General features: G+C 40.4%; 1 protein-coding gene across 2 annotated transcripts; it reads right to left on the bottom strand.

Annotated features, from left to right (window-relative positions):
* Positions 1–8412: 8412 nt before the first annotated feature.
* On the bottom strand, positions 8413–24292 carry LOX (lysyl oxidase). Of its 2 annotated transcripts, XM_069589537.1 has the most exons (8): positions 24222–24292; positions 23062–23980; positions 22604–22712; positions 21397–21534; positions 19717–19873; positions 15922–16017; positions 15444–15559; positions 8413–11912 (listed from the first exon to the last, which is right to left on the bottom strand). In XM_069589537.1, the coding sequence occupies exons 2-8, from the start codon at positions 23693–23695 to the stop codon at positions 11906–11908; spliced, it is 1257 nt and encodes a 418-aa protein (XP_069445638.1). In that variant the 5' UTR covers positions 23696–23980; positions 24222–24292; the 3' UTR covers positions 8413–11905. The 2 variants fall into 2 exon arrangements, with proteins under 2 accessions (XP_069445638.1, XP_069445639.1); XM_069589538.1 differs by lacking the exons at positions 8413–11912; positions 24222–24292 and having other exon boundaries at positions 15440–15559; positions 23062–24081.
* Between the last annotated feature and the right edge of the window lie 597 nt (positions 24293–24889).

The raw sequence follows: 24889 nt of genomic DNA, 5'->3' as shown, positions 1-24889 counted from the left end.
ATTAATAAGCCCTATCAATTTTTTAAGGTCTGTATGTGCTATGTATACAATCTGAAAGTTCTTGTCCTTCCTCTTTCTAGTCATCATCTTTATTGGTTTGAATTCCTACTCTGCTTTTCTCTTTCTTTTCTTTAATCTGTCCTTTTCTAAACAAAGCACTTAAAAATCTAAGAATAGAAGTTTAACTGTCAGCATAAAAATGGGTGTCCTACACTAATAATCCAAGTACTGCATTTCAGACTCTTTTGTTGACCATGATGGATACTCCATTTCTTCTAAGGGATTCCTGCCCACGGTAGTAGATATAATAGTCATCTGAGTTAAATTCACCCATTCCAGTCCATTTTAGTTCGCTGATTCCTAGAATGTCGAAATTCACTCTTGCCATCTCCGGTTTGACCACTTCCAATTTACCTTAATTCATGGACCTGGCATTCCAGGTTCCTATGCAGTATTGGTCTTTACAACATCAGACCTTGCTTCTATCACCAATCACATCCACAGCTGGGTATTGTTTTTGCTTTGGCTCCATCCCTTCATTCTTTCTGGAGTTATTTCTCCACTGATCTCCAGTAGCATAATGGGCACCTACTAACCCGGGGAGTTCCTCTTTCAGTATCCTATCATTTTGCCTTTTCATACTGTTCATGGGGTTCTCAAGGCAAGAAAACTGAAGTGGTTTGCCATTCCCTTCTCCAGTGGACCACATTCTGTCAGACCTCTCCATCATGACCCTCGCATCCTGGGTAGCCCCACATGGCATGGCTTAGTTTCATTGAGTTAGACAAGGCTGTGGTCCGTGTGATCAGATTGGCTAGTTTTCCGTGATTATGGTTTGAGTGTGTTTGCCCTCTGATGCCCTCTCACAACACCTAACATCTTACTTGGGAACACTGAAGAAGCTGAAGTTGAACGGTTCTATGAAGACCTACAAGACCTTTTAGAACTAACACCCAAAAGAGATGTCCTTTTCATTATAGGGGACTGGAATACAAAAGTAGGAAGTCAAGAAACACCTGGAGTAACAGGCAAATTTGGCCTTGGAGTACAGAATGAAGCAGGGCAAAGTCTACTAGAGTTTTGCCAAGAGAATGCACTGGTCATAGCAAATACCCTCTTCCAGCAACACAAGAGAAGACTCTACACATGAACATCACCAGATGGTCAACACCAAAATCAGATTGATTATATTGTTTGCAGCCAAAGATGGAGAAGCTATATACAGTCAGCAAAATGAGACCAGGAGCTGACTGTGGCTCAGATCATGAACTCCTTATTGCCAAATTCAGACTTAAATTGAAGAAAGTAGGGAAAACCACTAGGCCATTCAGGTATGACCTAAATCCAATCCCTTATGATTATACAGTGGAAGTGAGAAATAGATTTAAGGGACTAGATCTGATAGCATGCCTGATGAACTATGGATGGAGGTTCATGACACTGTACAGGAGACAGGGATCAATACCATCCCCATGGAAAAGAAATGCAAAAAAGCAAAATGGCTGTCTGGGGAGGCCTCACAAATATCTGTGAAAAGAAGAGAAGCAAAAAGCAAAGGCAAAAAGGAAAGATATAAGCATCTGAATGCAGAGTTCCAAAAAATAGCAAGGAGAGAGAAGAAAGCCTTCCTCAGCAATCAATGCAAAGAAATAGAGGAAAACAACCAAATGGGAAAGACTAGAGATCTCTTCAAGAAAATGAGAGATACCAAGGGAACATTTCATGCAAAGATGGGCTCAATAAAGGACAGAAATGGTCTGGACCTAACAGAAGCAGAAGATATTAAGAAGAGGTGGCAAGAATACACAGGAAAACTATACAAAAAAGATCTTCACGACCAAGATAATCACGATGGTGTGATGACTCACCTAGAGCCAGACATCCTGGAATGTGAAGTCAAGTGGACCTTAGAAAGCATCACTACGAACAAAGCTAGTGGAGGTGATGGAATTCCAGTTGAGCTATTTCAAATCCTGAAAGATGATGCTGTGAAAGTGCTGCACTCAATATGCCAGCAAATTTGGAAAACAGCAGTGGCCACAGGACTGGAAAAGATCAGTTTTCATTCCAATCCCAAAGAAAGGCAATGCCAAAGTTGCTCCAACTGCCACACAATTGCACTCATCTCACATGCTAGTAAAGTAATATTCAAAATTCTCCAAGCCAGGCTTCAGCAATACGTGAACTATGAACTTCCAGATGTTCAAGCTGGTTTTAGAAAAGGCAGAGGAACTAGAGATCAAATTGCCAACATCTGCTGGATCATCAAAAAAGAGAGTTCCAGAAAAACATCTCTTTCTGCTTTATTGACTATGCCAAAGCCTTTGACTGTGTGGATTACAATAAACTGGAAGATTCCTCAAGAGATGGGAATACCAGACCACCTGACCTGCCTCTTGAGAAACCTGTATGCAGGTCAGGAAGCAACAGTTAGACCTGGACATGGAACAACCAGACTGGTTCCAAATAGGAAAAGGAGTACGTCAAGGCTGTATATTGTCACCCTGCTTATTTAACTTATATGCAGAGTACATCATGAGAAACGCTGGGCTGAAAGAAACACAAGCTGGAATCAAGATTGCCGGGAGAAATATCAATAACCTCAGATATGCAGATGACACCAACCTTATGGCAGACAGTGAAGAGAAACTAAAAAGCCTCTTGATGAAAGTGAAAGAGGAGAGTGAAAAAGTTGGCCTAAAACTCAACATTCAGAAAACGAAGATCATGGTATCTGGTCCCATCACTTCATGGGAAATAGATGTGGAAATAGTGGAAACAGTGTCAGACTTTATTTTGGGGGCCTCCCAAATCACTGCAGATGGTGACTGCAGCCATGAAATGAAAAGATGCTTACTCCTTGGAAGGAAAGTTATGACCACCTAGATAAAATATTGCAAAGCAGAGACATTACTTTGCCAACAATGGTCCATCTAGTCAAGGCTATGGATTTTCCAGTGGTCATGTATGGATGTGAGAGTTGGACCGTGAAGAAAGCTGAGTGCTGAAGAATTGATGCTTTTGAACTGTGATGTTGGAGAAGACTCTTGAGAGTCCCTTGACTGCAAGGAGATCCAACCAGTCCATTCTGAAGGAGATCAGCCCTTGGTGTTCTTTGGAAGGACTGATGCTAAAGCTGAAACTCCAATACTTTGGCCACCTCATGTGAAGAGTTGACTGGAAAAGACTCTGATGCTGGGAGGGATTGGGGGCAGGAGGAGAAAGGGACAACAGAGGATGAGATGGCTGGATGGCATCACCGACTTGATGAACGTGAGTCTGAGTGATCTCCAGGAGTTGGTGATGGACAGGGAGGCCTGGCGTGCTGCAATTCATAGGGTTGCAAAGAGTTGGACACGACTGAGCTACTGAACTGACTGACTGACACTAATAATCAGTGTTGCATTTAGTGGAGAAATATTGGAAGTTAGAAACATAACAAGGATGGCTCTCATTATACTATTAATACATTTTCACTTAACATTGTTTTAAAAGTTGAAGCCAGTGCAGTTACAAATGGAAAGGAAGAAATAAAATTAACATCGGTTCTACCTCTGCCTCATTTACAGTGTATTTCCCATTCTTTTTATTCCAATTTTACTGTGGTTACAGTAAGGATGTTTCTTGTTTGTTTTTTATCCTCATCTTCATGTAAGGTATCCAAATTCCCTCACCCCTTTCTCCAGGAGAACCCACAAGTGTCCAGGACTGTTGAATGAGAGGTTGCGTGTGTGCTTAGTCACTCAGGTGTATCCAGCTCTTTGCAACCCTATGGACTGTAGCCCTCTGCCCATGGGATTCTCCAGACAAGAATACTGGAGTAGGTTTCCATTCCCCTCTCCAGGGAATTTTCCCAGCACAATGATTGAACCTGGGTCTCCTGCATTGGCAGGCATATTCTTTACCACCTGCACCACCCGGGAAGCCTCAATGACAAGTTACCTGTAGGTAAAAAATCAGAAAACCTCTCATGCTGCTTCCCAAAACTCTGAAAATGCTTGTCCTTCCTCTTTCTAACCATCTTCCTTATCAGTTTGAATTCCTCTTCTACTTTTCTTTTTCTCCCAGTTCCTGTTTTATTTGAGGCCAGAGAAAACAACCCTACAAGTATGGCTAGAAGAACTCATCAGGCACTTTAGGAGTGAGGTTTTTTTTGAATGTTTGTTCCTAAGTGAGTATGAACTGGGAGTAAAGAAATGACCAACTGAGGCTAAGTGAGAAAGAAAAGGTGAGAAAAACCCTGAAAACAACAAAATAAATACTGCATGGATTGCATACATATAGGGTTCCTTCGCAGGCACTCAGTGAATAATAACTATTCTTGAGAAACTCATCTGACTTCCAATTAATCATTTATAAGCATTGTCAATCTTTTAGTCACTTTGCTGACAATTAACATTTTAGGGAGACGGTGTCCTTTAATTCACTGAACATGGGATCTGGAGCTGTGTCCTGCTTGTTGTAGGATATCATGGTTAGCAATGCAATGTGGGCAAAGTATTCCCCCAAAAGGAAATCAAGGTGCTAATATCTCTTAAATAGTAGAAAGACATGGTGTTAGCCAAGAAAGAGTAGCTGTCCTCTACAAGTCTAGTAAGAGAGCATGAATATATGTGAATTTGTTAATAAAAAGAAACGAAACACCTTAGGAGAGAAGTAAACTCCCCATGTGTACCCCAGGGAAGTACTTGACTCCTGGAGAGACAGGAGGAGTAAGGGGAATAGTCAGTTGTCTAGTTTGGCTAGAGAAGAGAATGCTGAAAAGTGGTAGATACGAAACTGATGAAGTGGAGAATTAAGGCTAAAGGAAGGCCTTGAATGTCATTTAAGGTTCTTAAATTTTAATTTACAGGAAATTGAGAAACTCAATTGGAAATTGAAAAATCTGAGGATGGAGAAAGCTATGTACTTGTGTAGAGATTTGAAGCATGTACTATAACCACCTTGCCAAGTATCCTTAGCTTTTTTGTATTTCCAGTAACTAACCTCTTTGAAAATGTTCTAAGTCAAAGTTTTCCCATGATATTTCAAATCAACAGATCATTTGTGTAAGGTTAAAATTATCTTTAACAATAATGGGAGAAAAATATACACACACATGGGAAAAACAGCTCCAAAAACAACGTTTTGGCTTTTCTTGTGAAAGAGCACAGTACCTTGAATGTCTTTTATAAGGTTCCAGAACTATCTCAAATTACTAAAAGGAGGGGAAATAAAGATCAGTTATTAAATTTCATATTAAGTGTTATTTAGTAAAGTACATTAATGAAATAAACAGTTCAGTTCAAATTAAAAAGCATGTATAGCATTATGGAATACTCAGCAGTTCTTTTTTTTTAGAAAATTGCCTAATATGGAAATTTGATAATGAATCTAGCAGTGATCATCAATGACTGCTAAAATGAGTAGGTAAGAATCTTTGGGGGATTTCTGTAGTGGATGTATCAGATTGACAATGCTGAGCCCACTAATCATTTTTAACATCACAAAAAGATAGATGGTAGAGACATTCTGGGCTTCCTCATATGGTAGAGTTATGAAGGATGCACCACCATCTATCATGTCTTGTTGCTCCCCCAAAACAAACCTAACCCACATCTGGTCAAGCCTCCAGATTTGATGTTTTATTGGAAATACAAGGAACAGAAGAATGTATTAACATTAAATGACACCACCAGGATCCAGTCTTCAAAATACAGAATGTGGAAAATTCTACAAGATAGTAGGTGTTCTATTAAAAAAAAAAAATCACACACTTTAATAGACAAAAAAATGATAAAAGGGAAATATATAGATTTTAAAGAGATTTAACGTATATGCAGAGTACATCATCAGAAATGCTGGGCTGGAAGAAGCACAAGCTGGAATCAAGATTGCTGGGAGAAATATCAATAACCTCAGATACGCAGATGACACCACCCTTATGGCAGAAAGTGAAGAGAAACTAAAAAGCCTCTTGATGAAAAAGAGAGTGAAAAAGTTGGCTTAAAGCTCAACATTGAGAAAACGAAGATCATGGCATCTGGTCCCATCACTTCATGGGAAATAGATGGGGAAACAGTGGAAACAGTGTCAGACTTTATTTTTGGGGGCTCCAAAATCACTGCAGATGGTGACTGCAGCCGTGAAATTAAAAGACACTTACTCCTTGGAAGGAAAGTTATGACCAACCTAGATAGCATATTGAAAAGCAGAGATTACTTTGCCAACAAAGGTCCGTCTAGTCAAGGTTATGGTTTTTCCAGTGGTCATGTATGGATGCGAGAGTTAGACTGTGAAGAAAGCTGAGCGCTGAAGAATTGATGCTTTTGAGCTGTGGTGTTGGAGAAGACTCTTGAGAGTCCCTTGGACTGCAAGGAAATCCAACCAGTCCATTCTGAAGGAGATCAGTCCTGGGTGTTCTTTGGAAAGAAAGATGCTAAAGCTGAAACTCCGGTACTTTGGCCACATCATGCAAAGAGTTGACTCATTGGAAAAGACACTGATGCTGGGAGGGATTGGGGGCAGGAGGAGAAGGGGACGACAGAGGATGCGATGGCTGGATGGCATCACAGACTCGATGGACGTGAGTCTGAGTGAACTCCGGGAGTTGGTGATGGACAGGGAGGCCTGGCGTGTTGCGATTCATGGGGTCCCAAAGAGTTGGACACAAATGAGCAACTGAACTGAACTGAAAACACATAATAACTAAGTCAGTGTGTCCTTGTTTGATCCTGAATCAAACAAATCAACTTAAAAAAAAAATTTAAGACAACTGGTGAAATTTGACTGCTAATTTGATGATATTAAGGAACTGTTACCTTAATTTTACTGCAGTGAAAGGAACATATTTATTGATGACAACCAACTTTAGATAACTTCATAATGGAAGTATTGAATGAAAATCTAGAATATTCTGATAAGGCAAACTCTTAACCCTAAGATGTTTTTCTAAGCACATTCAAATGAGACTACTGTTTGAGGTTAAAACTCTTATTGGCCTCTTGATCATCAAAAGAGAAAAAAAACACAGAGGACCACCTGTTGCTAAATTGTGGAATCCTGTAGACTCTAATCCTATAGTTTCTAATACTCAGAAGTATTCCTTTTAGAAAATTGGGGAGCAAGGGGTGGAAAATAACGCTTTGTATGCTTAGCTCCTGATAAGTCTTCTCAAACTCTGAAAGAGTAACAGGATAACTCCCTGTGGACAAAAAGTCATCTCTGGTCAGCCTGAGCCTTGGAGAAAATCTTGACATTGTAGGTCACTTTCTGGAGAACTAGTTGCCTAAATTAGTGAAGAAGTTGCACCATGTATGTGTTTTCCATCCCATTCCTCTTACTTCGTCCCCTCAGATCTCTCATCTGCAAAGCAAATTTAACCCAGTTGCTGATGCTCTTGGACTCAGGCGCAGAAACGTCAGGGATGAGTTGCGCCACTCTTGCCTCACCCCAGCATCAACCACGTGTAAATTTTTCTATATAATGGATTAAAAAGAATGGTGAAAACACTAAGATAATACTGCAAGGGAGAGGGGGTACAGCTGATTACTGTTACTCTCACCCAACTCTCTCATTACAGCCGCAGTTCTTCCAGAACACTAATATTTTGCTGTGTTTTTTCCTGAGGTTTTCATTCCCCACTTTTTCTGCCATTGAATTGTACCCACTCTAGAGGGACTGTGACTACTTAGAATGTATGTTTGATTAATGAACTAATAATAATGAACAGTGCCTGAAACAGCGAACACTGGGTGACACCAAAGTAATCATCTTTTACACTAACACCTTTCCTTGAGCAGGTGAGGAAAGCAGGAAATCGGTGGCTTCCAGTGTCGCTATGTCCTACTACTGTCAAAAATGAAAACTGCCAGCCACAAGCCTACGTCTAGTTGACCTGCAAGAGCTCCTTAAAGGTAAATTGTTTGTGGATTAATTATTGTTCTCCCAAAACACGTGCTTACAGTTTGGGGCCTGTTTGTCTTCTTAGGCTACTAGCTTCAAGTTAATCTGGTACACATTTAAAGAAGGATTACTGTGATCGCAATGTTTCTCTTCATATAAATAATTTGTATCTTGAGCCAGATGTGTCCCCTGGGTGCACATATGCTCATGAGTATTTCTAAGAAATGCAGATCAAAAGAGAGGCGAATCAAAACAGAGTTATTCTTTCTGTGCCTGTTCCGCATCCTTGGAAGTGGTTGGTAATGATAACAAAAGTTAGAATCTGTTCCGGTATGATAGTTTCTTTTTAAAATATCAGCTAGATTTTTATCCATTATAGACAAGTTTCAAGTCGTGTGAGCTTGATAAACAGTTTGTTAATATAAAAGGCAATTAAGCAAAATCACCAACCATACACATGGCTTTAAGATCTTAATCTAAGTGAAATTCATATCATTCATTTATATGTAACAACAAATGACCACTCTAGACACTTGAAATCATTTATTCAAGGCATTTTTACATAATCTTGCAATCATAGTATAGGCATATAATAAAAGAATGTGAGAGTCTAAAGAAGATTATAAAGCCAGTGTCTGGGCATTTAAAATAAGAGCTCTTCAAAAAAAAGTTAAAAATGTTTTACAACTAGTATTCCTGAAAAATTTGGAAGAAACTAAAACTTCATTAAAAACATTACAATACCAAATCACATGTTACGTAGTTCATAGCAAGCAGTTATATATTAAATGTTTATATCCTGTGAGCTAAGACAACACATTTTACATTCAAGTTGAAATAATTCAGCACCATTTTGATTAGAAGGATAAATGACATGCTTTAAGCATTCAGAAGTGGCCCAAGACTTTCGGTAGCTGGGAATGAAGTGTGGCTATTGATTGTAATATATAGAAAAGGGTAGTTTTACTTATTAGTTATACTGTTAGTATCAAAACAAGTTATTTTTAAAACAAAATGTCTTCTGATCAGAAGTTCAGTATTTTAACATAATTTGGTAAAGAGAAATTCTTAGTACCATGATTTTAATGAACTGCATTTCCTCTACAGTCTGAATATTGAGATTATGAGTGTGATGATCTCCTATGAGGTCAAGGAGAAAAAAGAAAACATTTGTTCTTCATTATTAAAAATAATATCTAATAATTAGCAATTGTGAATGTCATTATGTAAAAATATAAAGATTTCCTGGAAATAGGAAAGTTATGTGAGACTGAATCCTAGCCTTAGAAGGCAAGACATCTTTAATACAAACTGTGGTCTGAATAATTATGAGGCCACTAATATGGCATGTGGGAGACTCAATAAGTTATCTTCCTATTTTTTCACAGTCTGTGTTTTAAAACCAGTCTCTTTTCAATACTCAAAATTCTTTATTTCTATTTCCTACTTAAAAGATTTTTTAATTTAGAGTTTGGTAAGGCTGGATTATGTTTTTTATTAATGGATACATTTTACCAACTAATCATTATCTGTGAGTTTTGGTGGTTATTCAGAGAAGAGATTCTTTGAGGTTCAAAAATACTGAGCATTAAATCAATATTTGTGAGTTATTTGAGAGTGTTTAGGAGTGATTAGGGGTGGGGAGGAATATTTAAGGAATAAGTGAGACTCTTTAACCTTTTAATTGAATTTTTTTCCCCAAATCAATGAAATAGTACGTGTTATATTTAAAAGGCAGAGATTTCAGGGATTGGAAAGATAGTTTTAATTATTAGTAACACATACATGTATATATGTATTCATTTTAAACTTATTTTTTAATAAAATATGGTCATGAAAAACAATAGTGCTTTAAATAGAAATTTTTTAGACATGTACTTATGATGTTAAAAATGAGATAGTTGAACCTAATGAGTAATAATGACATTTTGAATACTTAATGAGGTTAGGGACAGCCTTTTTCATATCCTAATGCCTAGCATGTTAGTCCCTAGCATATTTTCGGCCCTAAAATGATGGATTTACAGGCAGATGGAAGGCCAATGGAATGATAGTAAACACATCTCATATGTATCCAAAGGCCATGATATTAGCTAGCTTTTAGTATAGGGGTAAGAATCTTGATGAAATGATAGGTCGTAAATCTGTAGATGCCAGTCTGGCTCAGTATTATACTGACAGTAGTTTTTGTTTTTTAAAAAAGCAAGTATATTAAAATATCTCTATTAGAAAAGATTATAATTTTAAAGGATCGTTCTACAATCTTAAAACTAAAAGCGATCGAAGGCAAAGAGGTACATCAAAGAAGCTATTCCATAGCTCAGATACTAGCTCAATGGAAATTCTGGGTCTCTATCAAGCTGTCTGTGTTGTCTCATGGTAAGTGTGTGCCTGGCAGATGAGGCTCCTGCAGCCCGCTCTATCTCCCCTGACGACTGCCCACCTCTAGCCCTTCTTACAGTGCAAAGCACTCGGTGAGTGAAGAATGGTTGGTAGTTGGTGCTAACTTTACAACTGTATGACACAATATAGGGATGCCACTCATTTTAAAATTCTACCTAATGTGTCTTGGCACTGGAAATACCTTGCTTGGGATTTTAATACTGGTTAAGAGAGGAAAACTTCTGCTTCAGCACCACTAACTTTAAAAGTGTAATTTGATCTCTTTCTCCATCTTTTGAATCTAGGAAAAAAAGAAATTCTCCAAATTCTGATGTGGCACATGGTTTCACAGTTTAAAATAAAATCACAGCTGTCTCATTATGCAACACACTCCTTGGTTTTGCAGAAAGCTGTTCTTTTTTTGTCCCCCTTATTCACCAATGTCTCAAGCATGTAATGCTATGTGCTTTGCTAGTTTGTATTATGTTTCAGATACACACACAAAAAAAACACGTATGACTGATTCCTGGATGACCTAGAATGTTTGTGTATTCATATACATTATGTCATCTATTCTGGATAATTTAAAAAATGTTAGTCTTACTCTTTTTAAAGCTGATCATTTAAAAAAGTGTAGAAAAGTTGAAAATCCTGTTTCTCACTAATATTTCTAAGTATTTTAGAGACAGTTGTGGCCTGGGGGACTTTTTTGTATGATTTTTATGTCAGCAAGGGAGTTTTTTTGGCTAGTAGTTAAAGATACTAAAATGCATACTATCTTTGAATGTATCGCATCTATCATCAGAATGACTTCCCACTGATACAGTTGTCCTATGTCTAGCAGATCCCCAGAACAGTAATTTTAAGAATGTCACTGAAAAGGTCTCTGCCCATAGTAAAATTAAAGAATAGAGGGGCGCATCAACAAATGTCAGACACAAGTTGGGCAGCTCAATTACTTAATTCGTTCCAAAACAAAAGCTGACTTAAGTCAGAATGAACTTGTACATTTGACAGAAAGAAAGGAGTTTATCTACTAATTTTTAAAATGTAAACAAATTTTATATAGGGATGTAACTATCTGAATACATATATTGCCATTTCTCTGCTATATAGTAACATCTTGACACCAATGGTAACCTGTTTGTTCCTCCCTCAGTACCAAATGTGTCCATATCTATTTAAACAGTAGGAGCTTCATTTCTAAAGTGATCTATGCTAGGACATATATAAGCCAGTTATTATTAAGTTTCACTAAAGTTTTAGAACTTTAGAAAAGTCTCAGTTTAAAATAATTTTGACTCACTCATTGAATTTTCTTTTCCTTTTGCACTATAATTTCAGAAGAAGCATAAGAAATCTGGATTTCTCTGAAAGAGCCAAGTGTGCAATTACAGAATTGAAACACTGTGTTAATTCACAAAGTAATGTGAATAATAATAAAAATTTCCCAAATAATGCCGATTGAAATGTTCAAAATCCAGTTATGTGCTTTGTTATAAAACAGTCCAAACAAAAATTCTTTTGTTGTTTTCTGTTCTCTCTTTCAAAATACATAAATCCTACTGAAGTTAATCTATTTTTTTCCACTTCAGAACACCAGGCACTGATATATCCTTTGGGAGTTTTGGCTTGCTTTCTAATACCTAGATTAAGGAAACAAAATAAAACAAGTTATTAACCTGATGATACTCTGAATAGAGTATAGTAGACAAGTTTAAAGTCACCTTAAAAAAAATTATATATATATGACAATTTCCCTCCACCTATGTAACAGTCACCTTCTGAAATTATCCATTAATACATTATTTAATACATGATTTGAAGATGGTGACTATGTCAATAGGAGAAAATTTATGGCTGATACCTACAAACTTGATGTTTAGAGTTAAAAGAAACACCCTCTGAAACATGTAAGAATAAAGCAGGGCTTACAGGACCACCAGTCCTGGCCAAGTGAGTTGACTCTAGGCAGCTAGTGTGGCAGGCCCACCAAGAAGCAGGTTCATGACCTTCATACTGTCCTGCATTGGTTGTTTCCCAGCAAGGTTCTGAATATAGAATGTTAACACTAACAGGCCAAGACTGGGTCAAAGCCAGTAAATCAAATACTGTATTTATACTGGGATCACTGATCCATATGTACGTGAAATAAGAATCACTTAGTCCAGATTATAAACCATCAGTTTCTAAATAATTTCTGTGAATTTATTCCCAAGTAGTTTCTGTGAAAAAATAATTTAATGATGGTATCTTAGAACTGAACTGAGTCCAGAGTCACCTGGATCATTCATTGGGTTTACAGTAAGGAAAATGAGAGAGAGGGGATATACCCAAGGCACACACTTCCTTACTGGGTGTTTTTACACACCAATACCTAGTGGCTCAGATGGTAAAGAATCTTCCTGCAATGCAGGAGACCCAGGTTCAATTTCTAGTTCAGGAAGATCCCCTGGAGAAGGAAATGGCAACCTACTCCAGTATTTTTGCCTGGGAAATCCCATGGACAGGGGAGCCTGGCGGGCTATAGTCCACAGGGTCACAAACAGTCGGACACGACTGAAGCGACGAACACAAACACACAGAACACACTCAGATATTTGATTAGCATGAAAAACAACCAGTGAACTAAAAGATATGTCTTTAAGAGTTTTGTGGGGTTTTTTTTTAATTACAATAACATTACCAAGGGAATCACACACACACTGCTGCTTACAGAGTCGCTGAGCAACCATGTGGCTTTAGGCAAGATACACACCTTGCTCAGGAAACCTCAGAGACTCCCCATGGTCACCAGGATGAAGCTGAGACTTTTCAGCTTGCTCTTCAGTGCTCACTTTGATCTCGTCCCAACCTTTCCATTCTTCTTGCCCATGAAATTTATGCCTTAGCCAGGCTAACTTGCTTTTCCAAACATGCCCTGCAATTTCGTCTTGCCATGTAGTTGCGGGTGATGTTGACTCCTCCTAGCATGGCCCTCCTTAACTCTCTCCAGTGCAGTCCTCCTCAGCCCTCAAGGCCCAATTCAAGTGCTGTCCTAAAGCCACAGCCAGAGAAAATTTCTCTTTCCTCTGAACTCTGATCCCTATCAAGGGAGGTGGAACTGAGAGTCAAAATATAAGAAGCGGGTATCATTCTCCTAAAGGTGGGGGTTTAAGTCGAGGTTTTTGTACCTCTCCCATTATTTTCCACTCATAGACATGTATGAGATTGTTATTTAATTACAAATCACTACCTATGAGTCCTTTAACTTGCATATTTTCATCTGATCCGTATTGGTCATTAAAGTTTTTCATCAACCACTCTTATAATTCATAGTCAATGACAACTGGCTAAAATGAAAAAAGGGAAAGAAACTCCCTGCTGGAACAGAGTAACAGTTTTTATTTGCTCTAAATGTCTATCAGTATCCAACCCAATGATTCTGCTGATGATAAACAAGAAAGTCACTTTCTATACAGCAATAGAATCACCTCTCTGACTTTTTCCTCATAGGAGGTCAGCAGTTGTACCTAAGGGTCACTTAGCTTATCATCGCAGAGGTCCTCCTGTTTCTAATGCATTTTATTTTAGCACAACCCCCCCCCCATGGAATTTAAGCATTGTATCAAAAAAGTGCCAGTAAATAAATAATGAGTGAATAAATTATGGAATTATAAAAATTAAGAGAAATTAATAATTTTACATTGTTATATTCCTTTTCTGGGGATTTTCAGTTATACTGTGATCAGTTCCACACAGTGTGGGCCATAAACCCAGCCAGGTTTTCTGTATTTCAGGCATGTTCAGAAGAAGAATTTATTTGATAATCTTTCAGTCCTACACCTTTGTTTCTCATAGACTACATATGTCTCTAATGCTATGATCACACGTAAAAAACACAGGCTTTGCTCCTTTATGGAATAAGGAAAAGGCTCCTCTCCAAGGTGAATGTAGCCCAGTCCACAGTGCACAGCATGGGCTGCTTTAAGCTCCATTGTTGCCCTGGCTATTAGCCCCCGAGTAGTCGATAAAATATGCACAACCAGATAGGTTCATGTGGAGTTAGTTCGGAAAGCCCACAAACTACAGGTTCGTGTGCAGTAATCATTGCCCTGGTTTGTGTAACAGGAAAAATTTCTATTAAGTTTCCAGTGTGGTTCTGTTAGACACCTTTCTACTAACTAGTGCCTCTCTCACATCACAGCAAACCTGGCTTGTGTTCAGTATCACTCTAATGGTATTTTATTGTTGGGAATGTATCCCTCCCAGGTGGCATATGAGTTAGAATCTATAACCCAGCATCACTAGGGCAGGCAGTGCCACAGGTCAGGGTGGAACAGAGACACAAGAAGGCAAAACTGCCCAACTTTCTTCCATTACTCTCGTCAAAGCACCATGTCTATCATAACTGCTGGGATTCCTTCTAAAATGTCATCCAAAGAAGGGCTTTAGGACTAGAAAAATTATGAAGGCATCTCCTCACAGCCCTTCTTTTGCAAGGCATTTCCTTATTACTTGTGTTTATAGAACTCAAATGTGTGGAATCTTGATTTCTACAGAGCAGCTGGTCTGACCTCTTCAGTTGTGTACTCTAAGGCAGTGACTTTCAAAATGTATTTTGAAGAATTCTAGGAATTTTTTCAGGGCTCCTTCATGGACTATGAGGAGGAGGCCAGAAACCCAACTCTTTGGACCCCCACAAGGTCACCCACACTGTATATTTTACAGATTCAGCTGCCACACAGGCTTTGTGGGTAAATACATGTGTTCTGTGTCTTGTCTTAAAAGCTAAGTTTCAGGGTGATTAAAAACCTGAGCATATCTCCTCCTCCATTCTCTTGTTGTTTTTGTTTAGTCCCTTAGTTGTATATATCTCTTTTGTAATCCCGTGGCCTATATAGCTCACCAGGCTCCTTTGTCCATTGGATCTCCCAGTCAAGAATACTGGAATGGGTTGCCATTTCCTTCTCCAGGGGATCTTCCAGGGATCAAATCTGTGACTCTGTTTTCTAGCATTATCAAAAAAGGATCAGCTCCAATTATATGATAGTGCAGACTCTCTCTCATTTTCTACCTTTGACCTATTTTACAAGGACGCTGCAGTAGTAGTGAAAACAGATGTATGTGTAGAATGCCTATCAATGAATTAAAACTTATCATCAAGAGAATTACTTAGCTAGGCAAATGGGACTCACGGTGAAATTGTGCAGCCCGAGGCATATGCGTGATGTCCTGTGTAGCGAATTTCACAGCGGACGACATTATTGGAATAGTCTGACTCAGGCACCAAATAGCTGGGATTCACACTGACCTAGGCAAAACAAACATCATCCGTGTTTCAGATTTCATCAGCAGTGTTTACAGGTTAATTTTTTTCCTCTTTCCAGGATGGAGCCTAAAATAGAGGCAGCATAATTCAACTAAATCAGGCAAGGAAGAGGCTGTAAGTTAGGCATGTGCTTCAAGTCTGGAGTTTTTGAAGGAGGCTGGATCTTTTTCCATAAAGTTCTTTCAAATAAGAATTTTTAAAATATATCTAGGTTAGTTTAAAAGTAGTTCTAGAAGATGTATAATTGCTTGCAGGACCATGAATATTTAACATTTGACTCCAGAGAGTAAGCCCACTGAGTTGCAATTTAAATACATTATGGGTACATATTCAAAGTTCTCTACCTTGAGAATATAGTTTCCAGGTTTGACATCAGTGATATCAATCCATTGGCAGTCTATGTCTGCATTATAGGTATCATAGCAGCCAGGACTCAAGCCCTGAAACAAATAAAATTCAAAAATTAAAAGGATGGTATATGGTTAGAGTGTGCTAAAGAATATGCTTATTATTTGCAAATTAAATTTTAATTTAGTACTTACAAGAGTTTGACATAAAACTATACTTATATTGCATCTCCTTTGAGAAGTATATATTACTCAGCCTTATAGCACCTCCAGCTAAAAAAAATACAGGACTAATATAAGTAGTAGTACATCTCGCTTAAAATTGTAATAAATCACTAGTGATAAATACAATCTTAAGTGACAAAATAGGCCTCCACCAAAATCCTTGAATATTACCAGTTCAGGAATAAAGGCCACATAATAATCAATTTAGCTCAAATGTCGTCCTATCAGTGGAACTCTCTCCAATTTCTGTTCTTGGAAATTACCTTGCTATACTCTGAAAGCCCATGATACTCAATTTATGTATACATTTTATGCTATTTATCCTTCTATTCTCTATATTAAAATCATCCTATATAAGAATGAATCTACTAGAGATTGTAAGCTCCCTAAGGATGGAGTCTTATTGCATTTTTGAATAGTTAACACTTATGAAGTATGTATTATGTGCCAGGAGCAATTTTAAGCATGTTTTATATATATATAAAAATTTAATTCTCACAACTACACAAGGCAGAAGGTAGTATTAACACATTTTATGAATGAAGAAACTAAGGCTGTATAAGGTCAAATAGATCATCCAAGAATAAATAGCTGGTAAGTGGCTGAGCTGGTTTTGAGTTTAGGCATTTGGGGTCCAAGGTCCCTGTTTGTAACCACCACGCTGTAATCTTTCTCACATCATCACTGAATATTTTGTTGTTGTGTTAAAGGGATGAATGCCACGTCAACTCTACTTGCTCAGATACTCACTTCAGTAGTAAATGAGTGCCTTCTAGTGGCTGAGAGGAGAAAAACACCACTAAGATACGGTTCTTGCCCTCCAGCAAGTTAGTCTGGAGAAATTTGCTCAAATTGGAATCCATAGGTATATTCTTGATTCCACAGATTCTTTATCAGAAGTTTTCACTGTTGTATTTTCATTCTAATACTAGTCAAAGTAAATTTAAAAGAATAGGCTGCAGTCATTTAAACTCAATATTGCTTGGTGCTTAAGATCACCTTGGCCACCAGAGAGAGGGCAGAATCGTCTGGAGCATGCTGGACCAGTGCTGGTTTGCCTAGGCCTCGATTTGGGAAGAACGGAGGGGCTCTGTGTTCTCATACAGTACACAACCGTACAGACAGGCCAGACTCAGAAAGGACCTGTGCCACTGCAATGAAAACTGTTTTCCCACGCGGGTCCGTGCCAACCTGTAATCATTGATTAACCTTATGCTGCGTAGTCAATATATTGTGAAGAATTTTCAGTTTCTGATTTCCAGCACATAATTCTTATTCTGGCACAGAGTATATACTCAGTGTTAGCTATTATCGTTGCTACTTCTTCTACTAGTACCACCTTCATGGCACTGTAAGGGATTCACCAAATTAGATACCTATTTAAAACTGGTTTAAATAATGCTTATCTTACCTTCAAGTGAACAAGAGCACTTTAAAGAATGCTGACATTGGCACTCTATCTTACTCAGATGGCAGAATTTAAGTATAAGTTTTGATTATTTGAACTGGCAAACAAAAAAAGGGGGGTTTTCAGGGCAGTAAGCAAACAGGCATTTCCTGTATTCAAACTTTAAAAACCTAAAAAATGTAGAACCACAGCCAAGACTATATAAATTAACTATTTGGTTTTAGCCAAACGTAACTATTGCAAAGAGATCCAACCATTCCATTCTAAAGGAGGTCAGCCCTGGGATTTCTTTGGAAGGAATGATGCTAAAACTGAAACTCCAGTACTTTGGCCACCTCATGCGAAGAGTTGACTCATTGGAAAAGACTCTGATGCTGGGAAGGATTGGGGGCAGGAGGAGAAGGGGACGACAGAGGATGAGATGGCTGGATGGCATCACCAACTCGATGGATGTGAGTTTGAGTGAACTCCGGGAATTGGTGATGGACAGGGAGGCCTGGCATGCTGCAATTCATGGGGTCTCAAAGAGTCGGACACGGCTGAGCGACTGAACTGAACTGAACTGAACTATTACATAAATGAATGAGGTTAATGTAATTTCTAGCTTCATATAGATTTAATACTCAAATTCTTTGCAACCCCATGGATTATACAGTCCATGGAATTCTCCAGGACAGAATACTGAAATGGGTAGCCTTTCCCTTCTGCAGGGGATCTTCTCAACTCACAGATCGAACCCAGATCTCTCACATTGCATATGGATTCTTTACCCAGCTGAGGGAAGGGAAGTCCAGGAATTTATATGAGAGTATAAATATAAAGAAGTTATATCTAGTTTTATATTTGGATACATTTTAAAGGGCCATAATATAACTAAGTCAACAATGAGGCTTTGTGAAGAAAATTTTTCCCTTTAAAGGAAGCCCATGTTCAAGAGACAACCAGTGTAGTGAAAAACACAAATACATTAGTCATTTGCAGTGTAAGATCTAGTGAATAGTGGTTAAATAGGATATAAAATGGAGGATAATTAATAAGAAAGCTACCACATAAAATGAAGTAGGGTCACCAGCCAAGGAGTTGGGGGAGTCACATGCTGCCTATAGTCTTAGATTCAAATATTTGAGCATTGAGCTGTTCAGAGTGCCTCTTCTAAGTGAAGAGAGTCAACTCAAGGTACCCTGCACTGGCAGGTGCTGTGGGACGTAGGGATCACTGGGTGAAAAGGGAATCTTTACACAAACATACGTGTAATGTGAGGTTACATCTTCTTTTTCTTAGAGTAAGCGCTGCCCCAGGGTGAGAGGAACTGAACCTTTCGCCTTCCAATTGCTATGATGTTTTAAGCCCAGAGAAAGAAGGAATGATAATATTTAGGTCACCAGAAAGCTTCCTGCCACAGCCCTGGAATTTGCTTCCCAAGATGCCAGCTGCTGATCCTCTGTGCCCTGAGTTACGTATATTCACTACTCCCTGCCAAGATTTCCGCTGGAGTAAAATTATAATGTCCTTTTACAAATTAGGGTTTCTTATGGAAATACTGGCACGGCTTTTAACTGACACACATTTTCCCATTATAAGACATGCAAACTGCTTAGGACAGCACTATTTTTAAAAATCCATCCAAAGGACATCTGACATCAATTATACCGTAGGTTTAAATATATATGCATGGAGAAAGAAACTGTCCTTCTGCTCTTCTCTGCATGATTAAAAGAGACATTTTTTAAAGTGCTATTTAAGAAACTTATTTCTGTCCTTTTGCTAACCCCAACCACCATTCTATTTTTAGCTCAGATGGAGAGAGAGTTTTGCAGGTGACAAAACATCTCTCTTCTATAGTTACTTACCAGTTGAGTTAAAGAATACAGGATGAGTGCAAAAATGGGAAACTCTTCCGATCTTTTCAGATAATAGACTATTGCTCTTCATTGTGGAACATAGCAAGTATCCACCGTGACCTTCTGTGTTGATGGAATACTTTTTAAACGTAATTTGGATCATCAAGCCATCACTTTCCTTTTCCCAATAATTTACCGTTTGGACTAGATGACCCCCTGAGTAAAACAGTTTTTCACAAAGATGGCAGGAGGAAAGCAAACAGGTGGCTGCTTTCTCTCTGAAGCGTGTGGGCTCCTGATTCCAGGTCGCCGTCCTACCTGTGTGTGGGCAGTGCACGCAAACCGCCTGTGGTAGCCGTAGTCACACGACGTGTCCTCAAGACAGAAGCTCGCCTTGTGGCCCTCAGCCACTCTCCTCTGGGTGCTGGCATCAAGCAGGTCATAGTGGCTGAATTCATCCATGCTGTGGTAATGTCTGACGTCCCACAGGACACAGAAACAGCAGTCAGCAACATACGGAGACAGCAGTGAGGATTCTAGATGACCCCCCCCACACACACGCACACTGCTTCCCACATTTGGTTTTGCATCAAAATTGGGATCAAGTTGAGCTTCTTAAAGCTCGATCCATGCTAGATTTTTTTTTTCCCCAGGACAAAAATCTATCAAAATGGTAAGGCTTTAGCTTTGGTATGTGGGAAAAAAGACTTATTTAGAGTCTCGTGCTTTTTTATCCCACCCTGTTTTATCTTAGAAGGTTAAATAGAGACAGTAAATCCTCTTTGTTTAAGTGGAACTTGTCGTATGTCCTCTAGTATATCCCCTTTGGCTGCCACTACTGATGCTTCATTCCAAAAGGGAAGAGCAGTCTTCTCTTGGGAGGTTTCTGTGAAATTTTTAGAAATTGTATGCTCACACATTGAATCAGTACTAAAATGCAAAGGAGAAATAAAAGCATGTTTTATCCACCATTCGTATGTAACTAGTATAAACTTTTATTCATAAATCTACTTCAGCAGCAAAGTAGTTGCTCACTTTTTTTTTTTCATGTCATTTAAGTGAAGGTGCTGAACTGTTCATTTTCTCACATAAGAAGAGAACAAAAAGTAATGGCTCAAACTGTCGAAATTTTAAGACCATAAAACAGGATTTCCTGGCAATGAACACCTAAGCAAGTTACCAAGTCATACTGTAGAATTGGTGGTGGTGTAGTGGCTAAGACATGCCCAGCTCTTTGCGACCCCATGGACTGCAACCCACCAGGCTCCTCTGTCCATGGGATTTCCCAAGCAAGAATACTGGAGTGGGTTGCCATTTTTCTCCAGGGAATCTTAACAACCCAGGGATTGAGCCCAAGTCTCCTGCATTGCAGGTAGATTCTTTACCACTGACCACCAGGAAAGCCCTACCTGTAGTACACTGGGACCAAATTCTAGTGAAGCTAACTGATGTAATCTTATCGACAGTTTTAATAAGCTGGGCTTAAAAGAGTTTCCAGTTTAAAAGATAACAATATATAGTAACTGATGTATTATCCTAAAGATGGATTTCCTTGATTATGTCAAGTTATATAGAGAAATTCTAAGTATAAATAACAGCAATTTTCTTCCTTTGTGTAAGAATTTATCATATCAAGAATCACCTGTAATTTAGAAAATGAACTTACAGTTGCCAGGAGAAGAAGGGACAGTTAGGGAGTTTGGGATGGTCATGTACACACTGCTATATTTAAAATGGATGACCAGCAAGGACCTATTGTATACCACATGGAACTCTGCTCAATAGTATGTGGCAGCCTGGATAGGAGGGGTTTTGGGGGGAGAATAGATATATGTATATGTATGGCTGAGTCCCTTCGCTATTTACCTGAAACTGTCACAACATTGTTAATCAGCTATACCCTACTACAACAAAAAGTTAACTCTTAAAAAACATAAAAAGAATCACCTGTAAAGTGAAAAAGCAACTCAAAAGTACCCAAGAGTCCCATCCACTTACTGGTGACAACTGTGCCATTCCCAGGAATATCTTGGTCGACTTGGTAGGAAATCAGATGTCCCTTGGTTTTTCACTCTCTGGGGAAATCTTAGCAGCACCCTGTGATCATAATCTCTGACATCTGCCCTGTATGCTGAGCTGTGATTTTATAAAGAGAAACATTATGATTTTCACAGAATACGAACTAAACTAATATAACTACAAGCAAAACCTTCCAAGATTTCACTGCCCTTTTCTCCCAACGAGGTTATCAGTTCCAAAAGACTAGAGCATTTTACATACATTTTTTCCTCACCCAGTTAAAGAAGATGTAAATTGGGGAAATAACCCTGAAAGAGTATACCCAGATAAGATAAATAATTTAGTAACTTTAAAACAATGGCATTACTGTAAGACTACCATAGGGAATGCAATGGTGTGTGATGCAAGACTCTAGTAGAATGGAAATGATGAGCTTGGATTTCTTCTCTTCTTTTAGCCTGACAGTTATAAAGGAAGTGAAAGAAATTGACACAGTAAATAAACATTTCTGTCTTGTGAAATATTTTGTGTGAATATATATTCAAATTCTATTGATAACCTTATTTTACATTTAAAGAAATTGTGTATCTTATCAAAACATCTTTTACTCCCTCTGCTGGTTTCCCAGCAGCAAACTCAGGGAATTTCATTCCCCAAACTGCTAAGATTTTATTTTAGTACTAATGCAAAAGCAAAGCTCTTGCTCCTGATCTTATTCTGGCTAAAGTAATGCCAAAACAACTAAGTTAATTGTGACTTCAAACAAAAGAAGAAAACAACGACATCCAACGGATGGGTGACACACTGGCCAAGTGGCCCCCGATGTTTTGAGGGGGTTTTAACAAGCTCTTCCATTACAGTATTTTTTCCACGGTATAGTAGTTTAATAGAACGTCATTTGAAATAGTTGGCTCCAAAGTTTAAGGATCTTGGAAAAAGAATCGGAGACCTCCACTCTCCAGGCTAAGGGTTTGCTTAATCTCCCTGATTTATGCCACGGTTTGAAAGTCAGAACCGACAGAAATCTTCCATATTTTAATTTTCCACCCAGGTCAGCATGCCCGAGAGATCACGTTCCACTTCCTAACCCTTGTCTGCACAGAACAAGAGTGGTCAGGATCAAGCACCTGAGGAGCCCCCTGGAACCAAGACGGGGGAGCTAGGCCGAAGAGATCCCAGTTGGTACCTGGCCAAGCAGTTTTCCTCCGCAGCGCATCTCAGGTTGTACATGGCCATCTTTTGCACGTATGTGGAAGCCTGGATGTAGTAGGGATCGGGCACCAGGTCCGGAAGACCTAAACGTCAGCAGGGGATGGGCAAAGCAGTGAGACAATTTAGCGGCCCCCACCCTGGCTCCGGTCCCTCCAAGTGCCTTACTCCTCACCCTTAAGTCAACTGGGCTGCGGTGTTGGGCTGCGGGTAGCAGAAGAATGGGGACGCCCGGGGCTGCAAAGTAAAGTGGAAACGAAGCAGGAGGGGCCAGGGCGCGCGGTTTGCACCAAATTCCAGGGCTGCCTCGGCTGGCGCAGGGGGAGGGATGGGATCTGCACGGACCAAGGCCTGCCGCGCCCAGGCAGCCACGTCGGGGAGACGCGGAGCTGGGGTGACGGTGCGCGGGGGTTAGCGGAGGCTGGGGGTGCTTACCATACTGGAAGTAGCCGGTGCCGTATCCGGGCCGGTACCTGCTCCCAGGCCTGGGCCTTTCGTACGTGTCGTAATAGTTGTAATAGGGGTTGTCGTCGGTGTACTTATAGGGGTTGTACGGGTCGTCGCCCACCATGCCGTCCACGTCCACGCGGTTAGGCGGTCGCAGGTTACTGAGCGTCGGGACCTCTCCCTGTGCCGTCTGGTTATCAGCGCGCGAGGTCCCAGCCTCGTGGGCCCCAGACGTCGAGTAGCCAGCTTGGAACCAGTGGCGGGCGACGGGCCTGGGGCGGCCGGCTGCGGCTGCAGAGGGGCCGGCCGTCCGCACTCGCGCCGCCGCGGTGCGGTTGTTGCGGAGCAGCAGGATTGGTGTGCGCATCTGCGGGGCGGTGGCGTTGGCGGCCCCCGGGGCGGTGGCGCCAGGGTCCCGTCGCCGTTGCGGCTGGTACTGCGAGCCCAGGCTCAGCAGGCTGAACACCTGCCCGTTGTTCTCCCATTGGATCTTCTGGCGCCAGGCGCCGGGAGCCGCCGCCTGTTCGCGAGGGGGCTGCCGGTGGCTGGCGGCCGGCGGGGCGCAGCGCACGAGTGCGCAGAGCTGCAGCGACCCGAGGAGTGCGGTCCAGGCGAAGCGCATTGCTCCCTTTCCTGGACTGTCCCCACTCCGGGAAGACGTAGCTCGGAGGGGGGGAAAAAAAAAAAAACGGGGCTCAAGTCACGTGAGGGAGGGAGAACTCTTCAACCGAGGAGGCGGGCTGGGCGCCCGGGTATCTCAGTCCCTACCAAGCAATGCCTAGGGTGGGCTGCAGACCCTCTGCCGTAAAGGCGGCTGGTGAGACGTGGCACTCTCCTCTCTTCTCTTTCTCAGTCCTTCAGGAAGGCGACGGGGAGCGGCGTGGCGGCCCCGGCGAACGGGCAGTGTCTGGAGTGAAGGAAGGAGGAGAGATTTTTAAACTTTCTGGCACATTTGCAAAGTTACACAAGCCGTTCTGGCCCGGCCGCCCCTCTGCTATTTGTTCACGTAATGTGATTGGAAACGTGCAAGGCGGACAGCTCCTCGCCGCTGCCCCTCCCTCCCTTCCCCTCCCCTACCCAGCTTGTCCTCCTCCCCCCAGACACGTTGCACAGGGAGCGTTAAGGGGAAAGAACAAAACGGAACACACATCCTGAGACACACTCGGCTTAATCTGGGGCGAACATGCAGGAATTTCAAAAGACTCAGACAGGCAAAGGCAGCCAGGCCGTGGGGCGACGCCAAAATATGCATGAAGAAAAATGCTATTAGGTCACCAGCCCTGGAGAGGCGGGAAGTTGGGAGGTGGAGAGGGTGCTGGGGGCGAGAGTCGGGAAAGGGGGGATGGGGTGGGCGGAGGAAAGGTTGTGACTAATTTATCCATAAGGAGTTAACCAGACACATTTCCCAATGCACACCCCTTGCTTTTATGGGAAGCGCCTTCAGCAAATAAACCCCAAGATATCAAATTTTGTTTTTCTGTGTGTAGGTAATATGAGAAATGGATTACAAATTTATTTCCTACAGTGAATATTTTAATAACCAGAAGTAAAATTTTACAGGGAGCAAAGCCAGCTAACACTGAAGTGATGAATAAACCTGTCTCTTTCAAAATGCCGGCCTGATTTGTACTTTGGAAGTGAAGAACCATCTTTCATTTCCACAGTGTTTCTCAGGAAGTTTCAGCAAAGGGGACTAGAGCAAATTCTGCCTCAGAGAGCACTCAGAAGGCAATTTCTAATAAGCATTTCATCTGCTTCTTTCTCTTTGTATGTCTAATAAGGAGGTTTGAATCAAAAAAAAAAAAAAAAAGCTTAA

This window comes from Ovis canadensis, chromosome 5 (genome assembly GCF_042477335.2).
Source record: "Ovis canadensis isolate MfBH-ARS-UI-01 breed Bighorn chromosome 5, ARS-UI_OviCan_v2, whole genome shotgun sequence".
Taxonomy (NCBI): domain Eukaryota; kingdom Metazoa; phylum Chordata; class Mammalia; order Artiodactyla; family Bovidae; genus Ovis; species Ovis canadensis.
This window is presented reverse-complemented; position numbering and strand designations above follow the sequence as displayed.